Raw genomic sequence first — 20,633 nt, 5'->3', positions numbered from 1 at the left:
GTCGCCAATCGTCATGAATACTTCCATACGCGTCGGCAAGATGCTTAATCGTACTATCATGATTTGGTGTCCAGGTGTCTTGACAATGGTGTAGTCAAAGACTCTTGCAACATGCTCTTAATGCATCATCGAACGTGCTTGTGAGAAGCTAGTCACGGATCAATAGTGGCGGTAGTGTGCATAGACGGAATATTGTAGATTCAAATATATCCATAGGATTCTCTACATACTCCGTACTACTCTCAATCGCTACTCAAGGCAGAAGTAGCTATCCGTGGGGCGCCTGGCTCCAATTTCAACGGACGGCAAAACCAAGATTATGGCTAGAGGTCCAACGAAAAGTCAGAAACTTTTAGACCAGGTGATACAAGAACGCGAGGAGGCCACAAGGTACTACATCCTGTACCTCTTAAGGAAATGATTTATTCGCCAGGATGTGGAAAACGCCCCGTTTATGCTGTTCAGAAGGTCGTGTTTTTGGGCGGCATGCATTCGAATTGCAGCCTCTTGTAGGATGATTTGGGCGGAATGAGAGTTCGTGAATGGCTCGAGATTGTACAATAGCTGGAAGCGCAATGTTTCTCCAGTGATAGATCATGGCCAAATACGAAGACGTCCTTACTGAGTTTATTAAGGAGTCCGATGCAAGGTCGGGCGCACCCGATCGCTCAAACCCACCCTCGATACTTATCTGCATCGAACGCCCCAATTAGATGAGGATCAACCTCGTGAGAAGGCTTACTAGTAGTCCACAGGTGCTTAATTCCACGTTGGTAGTCTTGCTCGTCACCGCGCATGCACTCCCAGCTCGGCCATGCACTGTGGGCCCGGCATTCCACTCCAGCGTTGTGAGCACGTCCACACTAGTTATTGCAATTCAAGAATCTATTAGGTGGACGTCGACACTGGAGACGTCAAAATGTGACGATTTCCCGAAAAGTGAAAAGTCGGTTTCAGCTCAAGGGTATCGGACAAGTTAAAGGATGTTTTCTGCCGATACAACAATGCACCTAATCTGGTGAGGCCGGGAATGTCTCAGTACAGAATGCCAACAGAAGGGCGAGTTAGCACGGCCGAAAGCTACATAGGCCGAGTATTATATAGGTCTAGTTTCCGGCGCTGGTTGCCTTAGCATCTTTCTATGACATTCCTAGCAACTAACACAATGGTTTGTGTGATGTATCTACCGCTTGGCTTCCCGCAGGTGCAGCTATTGCCTCGTCACTTTCAGTATGCACTCTTGTAAAGGGGCTCAATGAAGGAGAATGAGAGGCATATGAGGACAGGACTGCGGTACATGACAACCGCCCTAACATGTATAGCATGACGCCCTTGCAAATATTGGCCCTCGAAATTGGAGAAGAACAATCAGACTCCTGATACCCTCTTGTTCCACAGCTTGCATGAAGTCATCGACGTCCGCCCAACATGGCAAATCTGCCACTCTCTGATCACATTGCTCGTTTGGGTGTTTTTGTGGTGCTGGGTTTGCACGTTCTGCGGCCTGGCAATCCTTGATCCCCTTCAGAGACCAATGACTCAATATATCGAAGTTCTGTCCTCAGGCCTTCCCAGTATCGCTAATTGAGTCGTAAATACGCACTCTTGTTCCGTTCTTCCCTTAAGTAAGGTCTTGGCCCAATTCACGGGGGACATCCAGATCAGTCGGCGTCTTTGATTGCTAGGTTTTTGTAATTGTAGGCATCCCAAGCCTCTCCACTTTAGGTGCATATTCCCAGTTCACACTCCCTTTCCTAGGGGAATGGGGCAGTCTATTGAGGGAACTGGTATGATGCTGATAAAGCCCTGTATTGGCCGCGTTCTCGTTTTATTCGAACCCCTCCCGTAATAAAGGCTAGAACCTGGTTCGCCAGTTACCTGAACCTTGAGAACTTGTCTCGTTCTCAAGTGGAGGAAAAGGTCAAGGGTGGCGTGCTCACCGCTTAGCACCAATGGAGCATCAAGAGAGCATCAGCTCCACAGAGCTCTGTGTCTTCCTATAGGCTATGAGTGAACAGAATCCGCGCTACTCACTCTGGGCTCGAAGATCGTGGTGCTAGTTAGTACTAGTTTAGTTTTTATTCAACTCTCATCGGCGCAGGAAACGGGACAGGGGGTTTACTGCAATGTTTCTGGTTCATGGTATTACAGGCTCAGCCACAGCATAATATGCCTCTGTGCGGAAAATTCCCCTCTACTCAATGCTTTGAGTCTTGACGACAGCATGCATGTCGCTCTGGGAAAGCCGTCCTTCAGAGCCTCAGTGTGACGACTCACAAGCACCGGAGGAAGCTCAGCTGGTAGTCTTTGCTCATTGGACAAAATGCCACTGGCTTGAGAATTTGCCGCTGATGCCTGGGGGAATACATTGTACCACGCGATTAAGTCCAGAGCGTTGAGCACTGCAGGTTGACTTGTGATCGACTGGATTCCCGAGGTTCGCTGGTATCCCTTGCTACCCACACCCATGTCTAAACTTAAATACGCGGTTTTACATACGTGGTACTGCCCTGTTATTCCAAGCTCGCGTGCCGGTTCCATCACAATACTAGTACACAAATACTGTAGGACTTACGCCAACGAATTTTGGACGTCTTGACCAACGTCAAGCTGAGCTGTTCAGTGGGTTCGAGCCACACTGCTGTTTCGAAGTACTGGTTATTGGAACAGGAAGAGATACCGTGAATTCGAAGACGAGGGTTTGGCCTTGGGCTGCCTTGAACAAGGTTCATTCCCTTGAGCCTGCGATCTTGTAGTGGAACATGGTACATCCAAGACCCACCAAGATCTGAACTGTGGGCGTAGCCGGCTAGCAGCGGCTGGCCCCGATTACTTCGCCTGGCCTTGAACCACGTACTGGCGGAAAGGATACCCGATTGCGTCAGAGGACAGAGAATCTCCCCACGCGGCATAATGTTTGGCAGTGCTTTGGCTTGAACCATGGAGACACGTCGTGAAGAGTCCTTTCACACAGTGTACGTGCTCCACATAATGGTATTCTGCACCGAGCTTCGAGGTTCCGGCTTTTTCTGCTCCTACTCGTAGTAGTTTGTAGACATCGAGGCCCACATGTTTAGATTTCGATCTTTGTCCTCTCGAAATGGTCGGGTACGCCACAACCAATCAGCGGAATGTATGGACCCCTGCGTTTTTTGTAAGTGGGTTGCAAGGATTGCGTCAGTACGGGGCAACCAAACGCGCGGGGCTAGTGATATCAACGCGTCCATCCCCTCTGGAAATTGGTCGTTCACCTTTCCGTTCTGAATCTCGCACCATCACACCGTCACAACCGTCAGGTCCTCTCTTTCCCCACAGTGCGTTGCAAAGTCTGTGCGGTGGGTGAAAGAACTTGTGACTGAAGTAGTAATAAAAAACGCTGCTTTACTTTGGGGGGCAACTGCTTGGTATCGGATACAACGGCAGCCTTGCCAACATCATTCTAGATCCAACGAGACTGTGTCCAGGACAAAGCAATAAAGGATCTTGAAGCATGATCAAAGGGGGATGTGCTTGTGGGCGGATCCAGTACCGAGTCGCCGCAGGAAAACCACTGGCAGTCAACGCGTGCCATTGTGGAGCCTGTCAGAGAGTATCTGGAGGGCCATTCCTAGGTTTCGCCGATTATGACTCGGTCAGTGTTTCGTGGACACAGCCTCCCGATATTTGGGCCTCAAGTGAGTTTGCAGAGCGCGGATATTGCAAAATCTGTGGCTCTGCCATCTCGATGATGTACCTGTTCGAGAGGGAGAGGATCGGGTTGACGCTAGGGACAATTAAAGAAGCAGACCCCCCGATTCCTGGCATCACGTATCATATCTTCTTGTCGGAGAAGGCACCCTGGTTTGTTGTTCCCGAGGATGGCGCAACGAGGCAAGCTGGATTCGGGGATGAGTTCCAAGCCAAGGTCGACAAGTGGAAGATGGAGCAGGGAACAAACAATGCCTGCAGATCGAAACTTTGAGACGAGACCATGCATTGCTCTGCTGAAAGTGTAAACCGCCATCCGTTGTTTCGATGACTTGGTGGTACATACTCGCTATTCGGTTTGCCCGTTGCAGTCAGGCTCAAGGCGACAGCAATGCACCCAAATATTGAGTTCTGAAGCAAGAAATGGAATTCACAAGTATCCACTGTTTAGGAATAGAACGAAATGAAAACGAAGCAGTCCGGTGCAACCAGTGAATGCTGCCCTTTGTAGGCGCGACTTCGGACCATTGTGTGTTTTCTTCACTATCGACCAGGGGTGCCGGACGAGCGAAAGCACTAGCAGCCACGGATCCTACTCAGTGTCTGGTACAAACCCTCTTCTATAGAAGTTGAGGCTAGAAGACTGTGCCTACTCACTCGTTTTGATCAGAGGAACTTGACGATTGGAGGAGGGACCGTACAATAGTACAGGGTAAGTGCCCTCCACTCGCACCTTCCACGGTTGTCTGCTGCTGGGAGAGGAAGTCACAGGTCCTCACTGGAAGAGAAGGAAGAGAAGGAGGAAGGCACGACCTGAGGTCCTCACCAGTCCATCTCTTCTTCCATCTCCCCCTCCACCTCTTGTCCTCCTTCACATTTCACAGGATATAAAAGCCCTTCACTTCCCAGCTCGTTCACCAACTTGATCGCATCCATCCCTTCACATCTCTTTACAATACACCCTTTCTACATCACACCTCTTCCCATTACATCCATTTTCCCATAGCCAGCGCTGCCATCAGCGCTGCTACATCGCCCTTTACAAACTTAATACTAATTACAATACATTGTAAGTCTTCCCCGCCTTGTACCCACACTAAAAGCTCACAAGCCTCTGTTGGGGTCAGTAGTCGTTTCAATCCAACTCAGCCTGGTTTGTGGTGTCCATCAAGATACTCACCAACCAGAGCCTGTCGCTCTACACCTTCGTTTTCCCCATCAATTCAGTGCTACTCTTGTTTAGAGTCCTCTTCAACAGGCCTCCCCAGTTTACAACGACTCTAGTTTTGTAATCAGCCTCGACACCTCCGCCCCTACACTGGTGTCTCATCTCGCTCTCCCATTACTACATCAACATGCCGGAATCATCAGATCCTCCTTCTCGTCCTTCTGGCGCCGGCTTGAACAGACAAGGCGAGTCTCGCTCTGCTTCTGCGCCTGTTCCTGGTCGAAAGCCGCCCAAAGGTCCACGCGCACAAGGCCGCTTCCCAACTGGTACCAAACATCGCGCTCGCCTCAACTCATCCACAAATATCAAGAGCTCTTCTCACAAGGTATCATCGGACCCTCGTAACGTTAAGCACTTGACTTGCTATTATTGGAAGACAGGCTCTTGCAGCAAATCCCCTGAAGAATGTGCATATGCGCACCACGACACTGGAATGTACACCGACAAACCTCTCACACTATTCCCAGGCGGGCCTGCAATGGCGGGTAGAAACCTCATTCGGGCCCAGCAGACATTGCGTCTTCAGTCCAGCGATAGTACCTCCACCACAACAGTTACGCCTCGCTCCCAGTCCCAGCCAGAAGCTCCAGTCACCACTATATCCAACGACGACCTCCATTTTGCCAAAGTGCAGACACGTCTTGCTGAGAAGCAAGCTTTGGAAAAAGCTCTCGCCGCTAGTCTCGATCAACACGCTGCCTTACAGAAGCGCAGTCAGCAACTGGAATTGGAACGGGACCAATACCATGAAGAAGTTTACTCCCTTCGCACCGTTCGACAACAGAATACCTTTCTTCAAAATCAAATCAATCTCTTCCTGACCAAACAAGATATCAACGACAACTGGTTGAACCCGCGTCCCTTCGGTCTCTCAAGTCCATGGGGAGCAATTGGAAGTGAGAGAAACAGTCGAGCCAGCACTGGTGTTAGTAATAGCCCCAGCACGGGTCTTAGAACCATTCCCACCGTCACCACACAATCTTCTCCAGAACCGCAACCTTCTGATGGGAAGCCATGCTTTTACCCTGAACCAACTGGAGCAGAGACGGGAGCAGCATGGACGACTCGGAGGGAGGAAGCAGGAAGGAAGTATCTCACTAAAAGCTGCAAAATGCTCGCCATGGCCGATGAGGATGAGTTCCTTCCAAATTACCTTCGGGATAGGAGAGATAGCTAGAGCAGGTTGGTCTCCACGGAACATTCCAGTGTCAATTGGCGACTTGATAAGTTGATTGGGTAATGAGAGAAATTGGGCATGTACTGTAGGACTAAGTATCGACTTAACATGTTGGGGCTGAGACTTTGACATGCGAACTTTCCAATTTTGTTCCGCTTCCATTTCTAGAGAGGAATTATCAATGTGAATCCTACGCGATACGTGACGAATGTTCTAACTAGGTAGGAGTTGTGACTAGTAGGAACCCCCACTTTGAGTGGGTTGCGATCAAGAGCATCTCGGGCCCAATCCCCATCTAGGCGCAGCATCCCGCCCTTAACATCAAAAACGGGAGGACAAGAGAGAGAAGGTATTCCTTCTCTGCGCCATGTCTCCTCTGTTCCCACCACGAGCTTTACCTCCCTCAACCTCGCTGTACGTACAGCACGGCTGAGCCAGCCCGCCACCACTCAGTAGAAGGTTAGAAAGTGCTCTGAGCCAAACGGCTCGCAGCGTTCCTAGCATCGACGCGGTCGTCGTCCTCGTTGGCCGTTTCCTTGACGCTAGTAAGGCTGGCCGAGCCGGTGCCCGAGCGCGGCCGCCCTCCCTCAGTGGCGCCGTTACCGCCGTCTGCGTCCTGTGATGCCCCACCAGGCGCAGCAGCGTAGATGCCGCCCTCGTCGCGTTCCGGGATCCCGCTGGCGCCGAACGTGCCACTGATGGAGCGATTAAGAGCTTCGCGCGAGCGCGGCACGCCAGACCACGCGTCTCCTTTGGCCCCCTGACTGCTGGCAAGGCTGACACGGCGGATCGGTGGATGGTTCTCCCGTCCCAGGCGGCTGAGACCACCGCTGGCGTCGATGGCCCGAATATCGGGCCTCACGGACTCCAGGGTTGCGAGAGCGCGCCGTTCGCTCTCAATCTGTCGTACGACGTACTCGCGGAGCGAGAAGAGAAATTCCTCGCTCGTGCGGTCGAACCAGCGCCGTTTTTCGAGAAGTAGGTTCGCGGTGACGCGCTGTGTCTTGGCGCGGAGGTAGTTTTCCTGGCTGGTGGCTTCATCGAGGGCGGAGATTGCTTCATCGACTTTCTCGCGGCGCACACTGCTGCTGGCCTTCAAGCGGTGTACCGCAGTTTCTTTGGTCCGCCGGCTTGCCTCCGCCTGCAGGAGCTCCCGGAGTAAGATGTGACGATTCGTCAGGGTTTCCTTGACGATGAAAGCATCGTTGGAATGATAGGAGAGTGAATCTCCGAGGGTGGTGGCTTCGGCTGTGCCTTGAGCAGCGTGGTAATCCCCTGTGGTTTGGATGATGCGGCCTAGTTTGCGATAGGCGACCGACAAGCCAGGGTGGGTTTCTTGAACATGCATTTGGCCAAGTTTCTCGCCCAGGGATGATTCAGCGAGTCCAAGGGCTAAAAAAATGTAATGTTAGCATTATGACTGCATATGGAATGCAAGGGAGGGACTGTACCTCTTCTCGCTTTGACAACTTTTTCCAACTTTTGGCCAGTATCAAGCGAGCCTAGGTAGAACATTTTAGCCACAGGTCGAGCTTCGTGCAGCTCAGGCGTATCGTCGGGAGGTGGTGCGAATTGCTTCAGGACTTTGCGCCTCACTCCGGTTGCAGGCTGCTTCATCCTAACCACAGGGGAGTAGCCAAAATCGCTTTCGACGAAGAAGACCATTTCTTCGTCTCGCATGAGCACGTCATTGCTGCAAACAACATTAAGCCATCTCTGAATGGAATTCTTCACACGAGCCTCGTCCTCGTCAGTGCCCGCACCGGCGGACGTGAGGCTAGGAGGCACCGCGGGAACTAGCGCCTCCGGATTGGATGAGATGAGATGATCTGCCAGTTTGATGAACTCGGTATGAGTTCGACGGACATCCCGGAACTGAGTTGTTCGAAACTTGGGTAAATTCGTCTGATGAAAGCGTCAGTTATGTTTTTTCTACCAATTCATTCAAGCCAATCATACATGTACATCAAATCTGATGACAGGGTCTTTGCGCCCGGTTCGTTCCAAGGCTGTCACCTTGGCTTGTAATTTATACTGTGCAACGGGCCTGTGCTGTTTAGTGCTATGATATCTTGCTGCATTTGGTCGCTGTTGATACTGTTGCTGTTGTTGGCCAACAGCTGGAGCCTGGTTGTCTTGGTGATTTGACTGGCCGTACTGAACAGAATCCGGTTGGTAAGCCGCCTGCTGAGAAACGCTAGGATCAATCAATGTAGTAGACTCGCTGATCTCGCTGGGCGCTGGAGGAGGGTATGGGCTTTCTGGGACGCTATCTTGTGATTGGGAATAGGAATGGCCTCGAATTGGAGCGGGTGAGTCGGGAGGGTCGGAGGGGCTTGGGAAAGATCGGTCTGCTCGAGGAGAAGAAGAACCCCAGGGAGATGCGCCGTGAAGAGCGTCGGAATCGCTCGAGACAGCAGAATAGTCCATGGCGTAGATGAAGCCGCAACGGTCACTTGTGCTGTGAGTGGTATTCAATCGGATGTTTGGCTTATGCGCAAAAGTCGGACATTCTGAGAGCCTTCTGGGTTGGGCGAGAAGAATCTGGCTGTGCGCAGTGGGCCCAGTAAGTGCGTAGGCTAGGCTGAAAAGTAGAAGAAGATCTGTTGTTGCTAGCTGTGGGAGACTAATTCAACTCCTTGTTACTGATGTTGACGCCGGTGGTGGAGGGAACCCGCAGGGAATGGAGAGAGAGTGTGTAAAAAAGCGGAGTGCTCCACCGTACAGCGCTCGACGTACAGTATACAGAGAAGTATGAACCTTGTAAGTGCACTAATTACTATCTGGCGGATCACGTTTCGCCCAGCTCGTACCACGTTGAGAAGGAGGAACCACCAATCTACGCAAACATCTTTTCCTCGGGCTCATAGAGTAGCGGTGCACAGAAATTAAGCCCAACTCATTCAAGGCACTCAATCATGATCCTTCTGCCGTATGACATGATTCCAAGGGCATCTCCCAAAGTACATGAAGACCCCGTTTGTCAAGGATGTGACATTCTCATTGCGGCTACAGCATAATGAGCGCTATCTTGTAGACTACAAAGCAGGCCCAACGACCCCACTTGACAGGCTCTGCAGTGCTCTCAACAACGCTTCCTCGTTGGCTGCGTCTCTTCTAGCAATCCCTCTACCTGTGCCATTTCCATTCAGCGGCTGTAGAACACTGGCCACCGTCACATTCGAGAAGAGCGGAACGCTTGCCTCGCAGATCGTGCCATTACTAGGCAAGGTCCCGTTGGTGAAATACGCACGTACAGCTCGTGCGGTGCAGAGTGACGGTTGACCAAGAGATGTGTGCTGCAGTCAGGTTAGTATTGTATCCAGGCTTCAAGGCATTTTGCCTTGCACTGAAAACAAGCAGAACAACAGGGACGTGTGGAAAACTTACCCCATAACCCCGATGCTCGAGCACTACACTTCCAGGAAATGACTCGCTCACATTCCGTGCTGAGACGAGGGGCGTGACCGGATCATAGGTGTTGCCAATTACCAGGACAGGATGATTAGTTCGAATACCCCAGTTGCCTCGATATATCTCTTTTGCGGTGACTAACCACTGCGAACACTGGATGTTGTTGCTGGCGCCGAAGTCAAGGCCTCCCCACTTGCTGACATTGGCTACTTCTTCGAGAAGGGGGGCCAAACTGGAAAAGTTGTGAGTACGGAAAGCGGACTCGCCGCATCGGATCCCGAATAGCGCGAGAGGTGTTGGGTCGGACTGGTCTCCAGATCCACCCCCAATAGCATTCCACTGGTTTGGGTCTTTGTCTATGAGACCTTGCAGGGCACCTGCAAGCAGGGGCCAGTTCTTGGGAGCATAGAAGAGCGAGAACATGCGAGTCTTCACACTGTCGTAGGTGATGAGTTCGCTCGAGTGATCCGAGATCATGACCATCGGTTCATACTTCAGAGACTCAAGCAGCTTTTCGACTTTCATCGAAATCGACTCTAGTGTCGCATTTTCCGAGGCCAAGGCGCACGTCGATGGTGACTTGATGCACCCACTGTAAAATCCCTCGACCACGGCATCAAGATCGGTGAGTGATTGTGGTTCCCTGCCAGGTCAGCTTCCTCTTCGTCAACTATCAGGGGCAGCACTCACCAGCCAGCATAATATTCCTTCGCATTTGCGACGCCATCGAGGACGACTCGGTCCATCTTCTCTGGAAACATGGTTGCAACTGTTGCTCCGAGGAGTGTACCGTATGAAAACCCCCAGTATTTCAGGAGCCCATCTTCACCAAGAGCATCGACAATCCGGATGATATCACGAGCAACATATGCAGTACCAAGCAAAGCCGAAGTTTGATTGTTCGTCCGCTGGCACTGCAACGCTACTTCCGTCCCAATGGCATAGCTCTGCCCCAAAGCAACGTCGGAAGAATTTCCAAGAGCACTGTTTGGAGCTTGTTCAGTGTCGTCGTAACAGGAGAATGGGAGTGTGAAGTTAACACCGCTTTCAAAGTGTCAGCTTCGCTGTACAATGATTGGTTGGACAGCTCTTACCGGGGATCGAAGCTGATGAAATTGAAATGCTCCCCAAGGATGCTTTCCATGTCAGTCTCCTTATAATGGAAGGAATGAAGTGCTTCGCCTACGTGTAAAGCTCTTCCGCTCTATCAATCATGAAGCCCAGACCACTACCCCCCGGGCCTCCAGGATTCATAATGATACTCCCGATGACGGGTTGCTTTTTTGCACTGACCTTGACTAGTGTCAAAGATAGGGTATCGTTCGAGCTAGTATCGGCGTAGTCCAGTGGCACGTCGAAATCTGCGCATTGCAGTGGAGTTGAGCTATTCGCTGCCAGCAAGGTACAGTTTGTCGACCAGACGATTGAATGATCGCCGACATCCGGCCGTTGACCATCATCGTGAGACTGAGCTTGAGCCGATGAGGCAAGAAGAAAAATAGCTGACAGGCAGCAAACGAAACTGTACTGCATCGTGATTGGTCCCGGTTTGGTTTGAGGGAGATACGAGATATGTGCAAGCATCATGAATATATACCTTTACCCATACTCCCAGGAGTGGCGCATGCGCTGAGTTACAAGTCAGTCGGAACCTACCATATTAGGAAACCCATATCTCAGAGTTTTTAATGGCTCATTGAATAGTTCCATTGGAAACTGCCTGTGCACATAAGAGCCATCTTTGTCGCAGAGAGTGCCGATGCTACCCTTAGGCAGGCTAGAGACCGCATGTACACCGGTATAGAGTGTATCTGGACGCAGGGTCATCTGACCGCTCTACCTCGGAGTTCATATCTTTCTCGAAGTCGCGCCCTTCTAGGATCGCACAGTGGGACTGAGGCTTCAAAGAGCTATGGAATTCAGAAGAGTGTAAATCGATACATCTAGGACCAAGATCTTTGATTTCACTAGACCAACTCAGTGGCGTCACAAAAGGTTTGAGGTGATTACTATATAAAGAAGTCCTGCCAACTAGTCGGTGTAGCTAGTCGAAGCTATGGTCGCCGACAGACCATGGCTTCATCTTCGCTCAGACCCAGAGCGCACGTTGGAGTTCGTTGGAGTTCGTTGGAGTTCGTGAGCCACATCACGCCGCTTAAACCGGGTGCACTGTGGCGTACGCACATAGCTCAGGGCAGCGTCGGCCTTGGAACCACAATGGATTTACCTAAATTACTTTTACCGTGGCATCACGTGGAGGCTCCAGGACTTGCTAGCCTCCTGGCATGAATCTTTTGATTATCTCGGGATGTCATTGATGTCAAGGAATGCTAATCTAATTTTGTCCTTCATCAAAGTTCATTCTCTTGGATCATTTCTCTCATTCAATTCTTTCATTGATATCCCCGTACGCAGCTTTGATTGCATTGCGTTTAGACTTTTTGCAAGAAATCGACCATCCAGGGAAAAAGAAACTCTGGAAGTGCAGGGGGAATGGTAGTGTTTTATGGCCGAGTTCTTCGTCACTCCACCCTAGCAAGATCGAGCAAGCTTTTCCTTAGGACCGCTTGTCATAGACATCAACTTCCACGGGGTTTCTCGTCATCATGTCGTCGCACAGCAGAACCTTATTCTGCTGCAGAGACTCAAAATGCTTACAAGACCAGAAACATCGGAATCATAGCACATATCGATGCCGGTAAAACTACCACGACGGAGCGCATGCTCTACTATAGCGGACACACTCGACGTATAGGTGACGTGGATGAAGGGTCGACAGTGACCGATTTTCTTCCCGCAGAACGAGCTCGCGGCATTACTATCCAGTCCGCAGCGATCACATTTGATTGGCCACCTACCGAAGAATGTGCCTCGCACAAAGGTGACAACACGCACAATGCACAGCCACGAGCACGGTTCTCTCACAATATAAATCTCATCGATACTCCGGGCCACGCAGACTTTACGTTCGAAGTGCGACGGTCACTTCGAATTCTCGATGGCGCTGTGTGCATCCTTGACGGTGTGGCGGGCGTAGAGGCCCAAACCGAGCAAGTGTGGCATCAAGCTGGAGAGTGGAAAATTCCTCGAATTGCCTATGTCAACAAACTCGACCGCGAAGGTGCCGCTTTTGGCAGAACTGTCCGGGAGATAGGGTCGCGACTGGGTGGCTGGCCTGCTGTCTGTCAAATCCCATGGTTTGAAGGAGGGAATGGTCGCTTTACTGGGGTCGGTGATGTCATTGACTTGGAGGGACTGATTTATCCTCATGGCGGTGATGGGAAGGGTATGCAACGAATTCCGTTATCAATGCTTGACCGAGATCATCCGGAAGTCGCGACAGAATTGAAGCGGGCACGTGCTGCTTTGGTCGAACTCCTCAGTGAGCATGACGACCAGCTTGTTGAAGCATTTTTCGCGATGGAGGAGGATCATTTGGCGATTACCCCTCCACAGATTCTTGAGAGCTTACGGCGGTGTTTACTCCAGGAAGAAAGCATGATCATCCCAGTATTTGCTGGCGCCAGCTTTCGGAACATCGGTGTTCAGCCTCTCTTAAACGCAGTAAACAACTTGTTACCGAGCCCAGTCGAGAGACCAGATCCGGAGATCAGCCTTGGGCGTACAAAAGGAGGACTTGCTGAACTGGTTAAAGGCGAGCTGACCGTTAAGAATGACCCTGGAACCACAAAGTTGAACAAACAGGGGCAACAACTGACCGCTGCTGCGCTCGGGAATACTTTACAAGGCTGCGCTCTCGCCTTCAAGGTCGTGAATGATGCCCGGAGGGGTGTTCTGGTCTATGTCCGGGTATACTCAGGGTCGATTGAGCGCAATGCACTGCTCTACAACACCAATTTGCAGAACTCGGAGCGAGCGGGCACCCTACTACGTATGTATGCTTCAGAGTCTGTTCCCGTTCAAACCCTGAAGGCGGGGGAGATTGGAGTGATTGCAGGCTCTAAATACGCTCGCACGGGAGACACACTTATCGCCTACAGCGGGAATAAGGCAGTACCACCAGAACCACTAAACCTGCTTCAGCTGCGGCCCATCAACGTTCCGCCGCCAGTCTTCTTTGCCGCCATTGAGCCAAACAGTCTCCGAGAGGAGAAGGACATGCACGAAAAGCTGGGACTGCTTTTGCGAGAAGATCCTAGCTTGCAAGTGACACAGGACGAAGATACGGGCCAAACTCTGATCAGCGGGATGGGAGAGCTTCACCTGGAGATCGCTCAGGACAGATTAGTTAATGACCTGAAGGCGAAGGCACGCATGGGAAAGATCGCTATTGGATACCGAGAAATGGTACCAGGAGCGTCTAAATCCATCACCAAAATTTTGGACGGAGACCGTGCAGCAACGAAAGGTAAAGGAGGCTGCGAGGCGCTTGTTGAGCAATTGGATCAGGCCAAGGACACGGCGCACAGCGAGACTGATAACTGCCGAGCGTATGAACAAGATGGCAATCTGGTCGTTATTCAGGCGCCATCTCTGGACAAAAAGGGAAGGCCTGTCAACTTTGACAATGTGGCCTTGCCTCTACACCTAACTCTGCCTGAGATTCAGGCAGCGTACATCAACGGGGCGCTCGCCGCGCTGAGCCGAGGGCCATCATACTCATACCCTTTACGAAATACCAAAGTTACGCTCACATTAAGACCCGAAGAACACATCTTCGGCACCGAAACAACCTATGCTTCTCTCACCTCAGCGGCACGACTTGCCACGATTGCAGCTTTCAAAGACGCTACCAGGAATACGCCGACTCTTTTGATGGAACCCGTGATGAATGTTGATATCAGCGTGAACGAGGACAGTCTTGGCTCCATCATCCAAGATATCTCCTCCAGCCGAGGGGGCCAAATTGTCTCATTAGGCGACCATGAGGAAGCAGGTGCGGACTCGAATGGCGGACGCAAGCACATTGACGTCGGCAGAATTTACGCTCCAAAGGACCCTTTTGAGTCTGCCTCTAGCAACATCGGAGAGCATGCCCAAGTCAATCCCCAGCGAACGGTCAAGGCAAAGGTGCCCCTACGAGAAATGGTAGGGTACCTGAAACATCTACGGAGTATGACAGGGGGCAGAGGCACGTTTGTGATGAGTGTTGATCGATTTGAAAAAATGACCGGGCAGCGAGAGAAAGCTCTCGTCGCAGAATTGCGCAGTGGGACAATGTAAGATATTTTGTAGCTGTCAAGGTGTCAGATGCAAAGAAGGCGGACGCGATGAATCGGTGATCCCGTAAGTGGGCCGGACTTCAATGTGTACCAACAAACAATTCATCTCTACCAATCTTTAGACTTTTGTACCAAAATTGATGTCTGAGGACCTACATATCGTTTTGATGTATTTACCTCCCAGTATTTTAGAACAATACAGTCTTATTACCACATACAGCATACTTCTAGCGAGACTACCAGTGGTGCACATCGTTGATGGGTTCGTCATCAATTGATCTTGATTAGAGGCATCCCTAATCTCTTCTTCACCCCCACCTCATTTTCTCCAAAACACCAGCCGCTCACTTTCGCTGGACCTTCAGCACCCGCAGCCATGGCGTCCAAGGCTATGTGGGAGGTTGATCCTGAGACCAGGGGCAAGGTATGACAATATGCAACATCACTTATGTCGCAGCCAACTGATTGAGAGCACAGCTTGCACAACTGGGGAAAAAGGAGGGCGCCGGGAACGACAGGTGTTGCGACTGCGGTGCCCCTTCACCGCAATGGGTGAACATGTCTTTGCCTTTACCCTCATTGATGCCTTCTAACACTCTCCTCGCCTAGGCATCCCCCAAATTCTCCACCTTCATCTGCCTACAATGCGCGGGCACCCACAGAGGGCTGGGGGTGCACGTGTCGTTCGTGCGCTCCGTGTCTATGGACGCCTTTAAGCAGAACGAGATCCTGCGCATGCAATACGGCGGCAACAAAGCCTGGCAGGACTTCTACAACAAGAATGCCGCCATCCCCTTCGACGAAGCGACCATCAAAGAACGCTACGACAGCGAGATCGGCGAAGAGTGGAAGGAACGGCTCACCGCCCAGGTCGAGGAGCGAGAGTTCGACAGAGCCGCTTTCTTGAAGGAGCGACAGGCTATCCTCGCGAAGCAGGCCAGCCGCTCCGCCACGCCCGCCGGTGGAGTCAAGAGTAACAAGCAGCAACAACCAGGCAGTACCTCTGGGTCGCGGACGGCGAGTCCGGCCCCGGGACGACCAGCTCGTATCACGTCGGAACAGAAGAGTCAAAATGAAGCATATTTCTCTCGGATGGGCGAGGCAAATGCCTCCAGACCAGACAATCTAGCACCCAGCCAGGGCGGAAAATACGGAGGCTTTGGCAGCGCACCGCCAGAGCCCCAGTCACAGGGCTCAGGCGGCATGCCCACCGCCGATGATTTCTCTCAGAACCCAATCGGCGCACTGACGAAGGGCTTCGGCTGGTTCAGCGCCACGGTCTCCAAACAGGCCAAGGTGGTGAACGAATCCTACATCCAGCCGACTGCGAAAAACGTAGGCAGAACGAATACCCCTCCTCCTTGTCTCATCAGCTAGTTTCCTCCCCTCCTATGAAACCTGCCCTTCCGTTACTGACAATTCTACCCTAAATAGCTAGCATCAACAGACTTCGCCTCACAAGCACGCAACGCCGCCCTCACCGCCGGCCAGGGGATCCAAAGCGGTGCGAAAGGCGCCGCCGAATCCTTCAACCGCTTCGTCGAGGGCCAGGACGAAAAGGCCAGCTCCGTCGCGCAACGGCGGAACGTCGAGCCCGAGAGAAAGGACTTCTGGGACAGCTTTGGCGAACCGGCGGATAATGCGACGAAGTCGGCCAGCAGTATCGGCACGAGCGCGATGAAGAAGACGAACACTCCCCAAGCGAATCCGCCGATCAAGTCCAAGGATGACGGGTGGGGTGATGATTGGTAGATTTGAATTGGGCAGCTTCCATAGAGGTGATCGGTTTTACGATGATTCTTGTGGTTTGTTTGATGGGGATGCCTTGACGCGTGGGAGTTGGCTAGGAAAACAATGCGTTGTGGCCGTACCGAATGTTTGGAGAGCCATTGTGTCACATGGAAATGGACTTTTAGATACACGTATACAGGTCACTTGGATGAAATGCTCAAAGTTTTGGTGCTTCTTTTTTTTCCGTGACTCGGTGATTTATGTCATACGAAGCCCAGTCTGACTGTGCAGATATGCATCTCTGAGGAAGTTCATGCTCTGTACAGTCAAGACTTAGGACAAAAGGCATTAGAAACGAATCGCACGCACGAAGAACCCGGGCACTTTTTTTAAACCCTCAGCTTGACTCCTGGCTATCTATGCACAATCTACAATTGAAGTTAATACAACCAACCCCACGCTGAATGCTGAATATGTACTCGTATCAATCATTTCAAACACCAAAATTCCCCCAGAATCACAGTTTCAGCTGAAACCTGGGGTGCGTGCGGATATGCTCGCCGTACTTGACGAAGAACCACATCATGGGGAGCATGGCTATGGCGATGAACGCCAACAGACTATTTCCCCATCCAATACCCAACGTGGCGTACAAGCGACGACCGGCAAGCGGCAAAAAGGCTCCACCCAAGCTGCGCAGCACGGTATTCGCTGCCATGGCGCTGGCGGCGTACGCGGTGTATGCGTCGACGAGGTAGGTGCCGATGGGCATGAAGCAGGTGATCATGCCGATGCCCAGAAGGCAGGTTCCGATGATGGGCACGATCCAGTGCACATGGTAGTGTGCGCTCCAGCCGTACAGGAAGAGGCCGCACGGGATGGTGAAGGCGCCGGGCCACAGCAAGGGGAGGCGGTACTCTGGTTTCATCTCGCCGCCTTTCGCCAGCCGTCGCAGATACCTGTCGGAGAAAAACCCAAACGCTATCAAGCCGATGAATTGCCCGGCTCCGAAGCCCAGATACACGAGACCCACGTTGCTGAGGCTGATGCCGTAGCCTTCGTGAAAGATGAATGTCATGGTCGTGATGAGGATGTACATGTATCCGTAGGTGACGGCAATGTACAGCGAGAGCCCGAAGATGATTGGAGAGAAGAGTAGCATTTTCGTTGGCCGCACAATTGAAATGAGGAATAGCTGGCGCGGCGTTTTGGTCGACTGCAGTGCGGATCGAAGCTTGTCGTTGCCGGTTTCTTTTTGGAGGCGTCGGACTTTGCGCTCTAGCAGAACCGGCGGATACGTTTCGCGTTGGATGAACACGGCGATGACGAGCAATACGCCTCCCTGCCAAGGCATGTTAACCTATGGAATGGACAAATAGAATATGCAGAGTCGAAACTTACACAGATAGCGAGGAACCAGAAAGTCCATTGCCAGCCTGCCGCAGCAGACAGGTAGGATCCAACCACCGGCCCGAGAGACGGACCGAAAAGAATTGGAAAAGTCCACACTGACATGACCATGCCTCGTTGATCTTGCCTGAAGGTGTCGGCGATAGAGCCCGAGCCCACAGTCAGAGGACACGACCCCGCCGTACCAGCAAGCAGACGAAAAACAAGCAGCATAGACAAGTTTGTTGATTTGGCACAGCCAATGGAGAAAACAATGAACAAGAATGTGTTGATGTGATACACCCAAAGGCGGCCGTAGAGCTCAGAAAGCGGAGCGATGAATAGTGGGCCAAAAGCATATCCCACGATATAAATCGAGACAGAAAATGATGCCAGATCGGTGCTCGTCTCGTGGAAATCTTCCATCATCTGTGGAACACCTGGTGCAAACATTGAAGATGCAAGGGGTCTGTTCGCAACATGTTAGTTATAGCCACCAGGAATGGATTTAGAAGGGATAGGGAACGGACGTTAAAGTAGTGATGATTGCCAACAGGAAGATATTGGTCCATTTCCGCCGCGAAGGCCAGTTCAAAGGGTTTTCTGGGTCGTCGGGTCCATCCCAATTTACCACGTCAGGATCTATCGTTGGGACGACCTCGACAGCGACATCCTTGTCCTCGTGACGAGAATACACCTTCTCGAGGTCACTCTGTTCAGCAAAATGATTGGTGTGGCTGATGTTGTCTGTGCTACTTGTGCTTGACAGAGAGGGAGACCTGACATTTGCCTCGGCTTCTATGTCCTTTTCAGAATGGGACATTTTTGTGGACGAAAGGATTCGTTCTGAGTCTAGTGGATTCGGCGGCTGGGAAGAGCGAATGTAAATGCCAGTCACCTCATGCTTGCACGGAGAAGAAAACCAGCACCCTAAAAAAGTGTTAACATAATGAAATGGAAGACCTACAAAGGAGCGGTGTCTTTTAACAATTAAGTAGAAGAAGACCTGGGCAGTGCCAGCGGTGCCGACAACCGAAAGCCATGGTGGATATACTAAAGTTACATCCTAGACGGGCGATTCATGAAGCGTTTGGCCCACGGAGAATGCTTTGGTGTGCGGTGACGGTCAAAAGAACACTGCCAGCTGTAGTGGGGGGACGAAGACGGCAATATCGGCAGTGAATGCGGGGATGATGCCAATCCAGATGGCATTGATGATTTCGAAAAGGGGGAAAGGACGAGCCTAGGGAAGAGTGCATAACTGCGGGATCAATTCCGCCGTCTGACAACCGCAAAGTCGCGCTGAGTTCAGTAGAAATGTTGCGTGCAGCTGGCAGTCATTTAATCTCCGGCCTCACAATTCGCGTTGCGAATTCGAATTGCCCAGCTCTACCCGCAAAAGCCTCTATGTAGTTAACACACGAGCGCTACGTAGAATGGTATAGCTCGAGCTATCAAAAGTACTAGTGGATCAAATTACACCTATGATATTCTTTGAAACCCACGCTAAGGACACACTGGGGCTTGCCTAATTCTACCAAAGCCTAGCGCGTTCGCTAGTCCAGGCTACCAGTAAATGATGGCTTGACATTCTAACCGTCTGAGTCAAGGGTCAATTGAAGTAATTAGTAATTACATGCACGGTACACGTCCTGGGTGACGTCCGTACCTCCTCGTACTATTCGAGCTGCTTGGGCGGAGTACAATCGATATCCTGAAACCGCGGAATCGCAACTATACTCCACCCAATCCCTTGGATCTTCAACCTTGATACATAGGGGCAAATGATAGGTAGACTTTCGCTAACTAGTGGAAAACGTGCATCAAGACGAGGCATAAACCGCTCGACCTTAGGTAAGAACCAATCGACGAGTCCACATGGTCGTATTAGACAGCATCTTTGCAAGTCATAAATGCACGATGCCTTCTCAGGTGCCCGAATTGCACCAGGATGGGGGCCAAGGCTTCTTTGGATGAGGCTGTACTCCGTACAGGCTGGCTCTCAGCGCCCTGTCCAAAGACCAAAGACATCTCTAAGCATGGCTTTTCTCGGCCTGATGAACTTTCTCCATTGATACTTAACAGATTTCACCTTCAAGATTATCACTACATTTCCAATTTCATGTGCTGCCCTTAAGCTGAGTACCGGCCTTTACAAAGTCGCAGGCGCTCTCAAGGATGCAGGTCAGGACGTTCGGATAATTGCCAATGACACCGCACGGTTCTCACGGGCCCTTAAAGAGCTCAGTCACAGCCTGAGAGCTGATCTTCCCGCCATAGCTCGCGCGAGAAGAGTGGCCGAGGATGTTATCAGAGCGTGCGATACCATTCAGGAAGACGGGGAGAAGCTCTTGATCATCTCGGTCCGGCGTTCTCTCGTATCTTCCTCAGTATACGATGGCTTTTCGAGAAATCCAAATTTGCCTACCATCGTGAGCTGCTATCGTCACTCAGATCTACGCTTCAACTCCTTGTTTCTGTTGTCATCATGGAAACTGTGTCAGACCAAGATCTTCTTACGCAGTGAGTACCTTTTTTCGCCTCCCATGTCGAGATGTATTGCTAAATTCTCGATTGCCAGTCTGGTCGAGGAGGTTGTCAATGAAGCATGTTGTTCACAATGGGATGTACTACATGGAGCATCACCTCAGGTCTTCAAAGCTCATGAACACATCCCAGCCACGAACGTCGTTGCTTGTCAATGTTAGAAGCAATGTAGGCCTTTTAGCTATTGAAGGCCCTGCTAGTGGGGAAATCGAAGTGGCCGCGAACGCTGACTCCGAAACTACGGCTACAGAAGAAGCTTCCTCTTCCAGCACCCTGT

At 51.4% G+C, this 20,633-nt stretch overlaps 7 protein-coding genes across 7 annotated transcripts; 4 read left to right on the top strand and 3 right to left on the bottom strand.

The window, feature by feature from the left end:
- Positions 1-3,526: 3,526 nt before the first annotated feature.
- A1O9_02028 (uncharacterized protein) lies at positions 3,527-3,961 on the top strand (the record flags this gene model as incomplete). The annotated part of the gene is made up of 1 exon (XM_013407603.1): positions 3,527-3,961. A coding segment is annotated over one exon (435 nt), but the record flags the coding sequence as incomplete, so codon positions are not given.
- A 1,081-nt stretch (positions 3,962-5,042) lies between these two features.
- Positions 5,043-6,092, top strand: A1O9_02027 (uncharacterized protein; the record flags this gene model as incomplete). The annotated part of the gene is made up of 1 exon (XM_013407602.1): positions 5,043-6,092. One exon carries the CDS (start codon positions 5,043-5,045, stop codon positions 6,090-6,092), a length of 1,050 nt encoding a protein of 349 aa, XP_013263056.1.
- A 460-nt stretch (positions 6,093-6,552) lies between these two features.
- Positions 6,553-8,522, bottom strand: A1O9_02026 (uncharacterized protein; the record flags this gene model as incomplete). The annotated part of the gene is made up of 3 exons (XM_013407601.1): positions 6,553-7,484; positions 7,544-7,997; positions 8,052-8,522. 3 exons carry the CDS (start codon positions 8,520-8,522, stop codon positions 6,553-6,555), a joined length of 1,857 nt encoding a protein of 618 aa, XP_013263055.1.
- Positions 8,523-9,130: 608 nt separating this feature from the next.
- Positions 9,131-10,650, bottom strand: A1O9_02025 (uncharacterized protein; the record flags this gene model as incomplete). Its single annotated transcript, XM_013407600.1, has 4 exons — positions 9,131-9,391; positions 9,483-10,149; positions 10,197-10,550; positions 10,601-10,650. 4 exons carry the CDS (start codon positions 10,648-10,650, stop codon positions 9,131-9,133), a joined length of 1,332 nt encoding a protein of 443 aa, XP_013263054.1.
- Positions 10,651-12,227: 1,577 nt separating this feature from the next.
- Positions 12,228-14,690, top strand: A1O9_02024 (ribosome-releasing factor 2, mitochondrial; the record flags this gene model as incomplete). Its single annotated transcript, XM_013407599.1, has 1 exon — positions 12,228-14,690. The coding sequence occupies one exon, from the start codon at positions 12,228-12,230 to the stop codon at positions 14,688-14,690; it is 2,463 nt and encodes an 820-aa protein (XP_013263053.1).
- Positions 14,691-15,065: 375 nt separating this feature from the next.
- Positions 15,066-16,441, top strand: A1O9_02023 (uncharacterized protein; the record flags this gene model as incomplete). Its single annotated transcript, XM_013407598.1, has 4 exons — positions 15,066-15,113; positions 15,167-15,241; positions 15,299-16,024; positions 16,124-16,441. The coding sequence occupies 4 exons, from the start codon at positions 15,066-15,068 to the stop codon at positions 16,439-16,441; spliced, it is 1,167 nt and encodes a 388-aa protein (XP_013263052.1).
- A 496-nt stretch (positions 16,442-16,937) lies between these two features.
- A1O9_02022 (uncharacterized protein) lies at positions 16,938-18,632 on the bottom strand (the record flags this gene model as incomplete). Its single annotated transcript, XM_013407597.1, has 3 exons — positions 16,938-17,762; positions 17,822-18,278; positions 18,340-18,632. 3 exons carry the CDS (start codon positions 18,630-18,632, stop codon positions 16,938-16,940), a joined length of 1,575 nt encoding a protein of 524 aa, XP_013263051.1.
- Between the last annotated feature and the right edge of the window lie 2,001 nt (positions 18,633-20,633).

This window comes from Exophiala aquamarina, assembly GCF_000709125.1.
Source record: "Exophiala aquamarina CBS 119918 chromosome Unknown aczIA-supercont1.2, whole genome shotgun sequence".
Lineage (NCBI taxonomy): Eukaryota > Fungi > Ascomycota > Eurotiomycetes > Chaetothyriales > Herpotrichiellaceae > Exophiala > Exophiala aquamarina.
The sequence above is the reverse complement of the archived record's forward strand: the minus strand, read 5'-3'. Positions and strand labels throughout refer to the sequence as shown.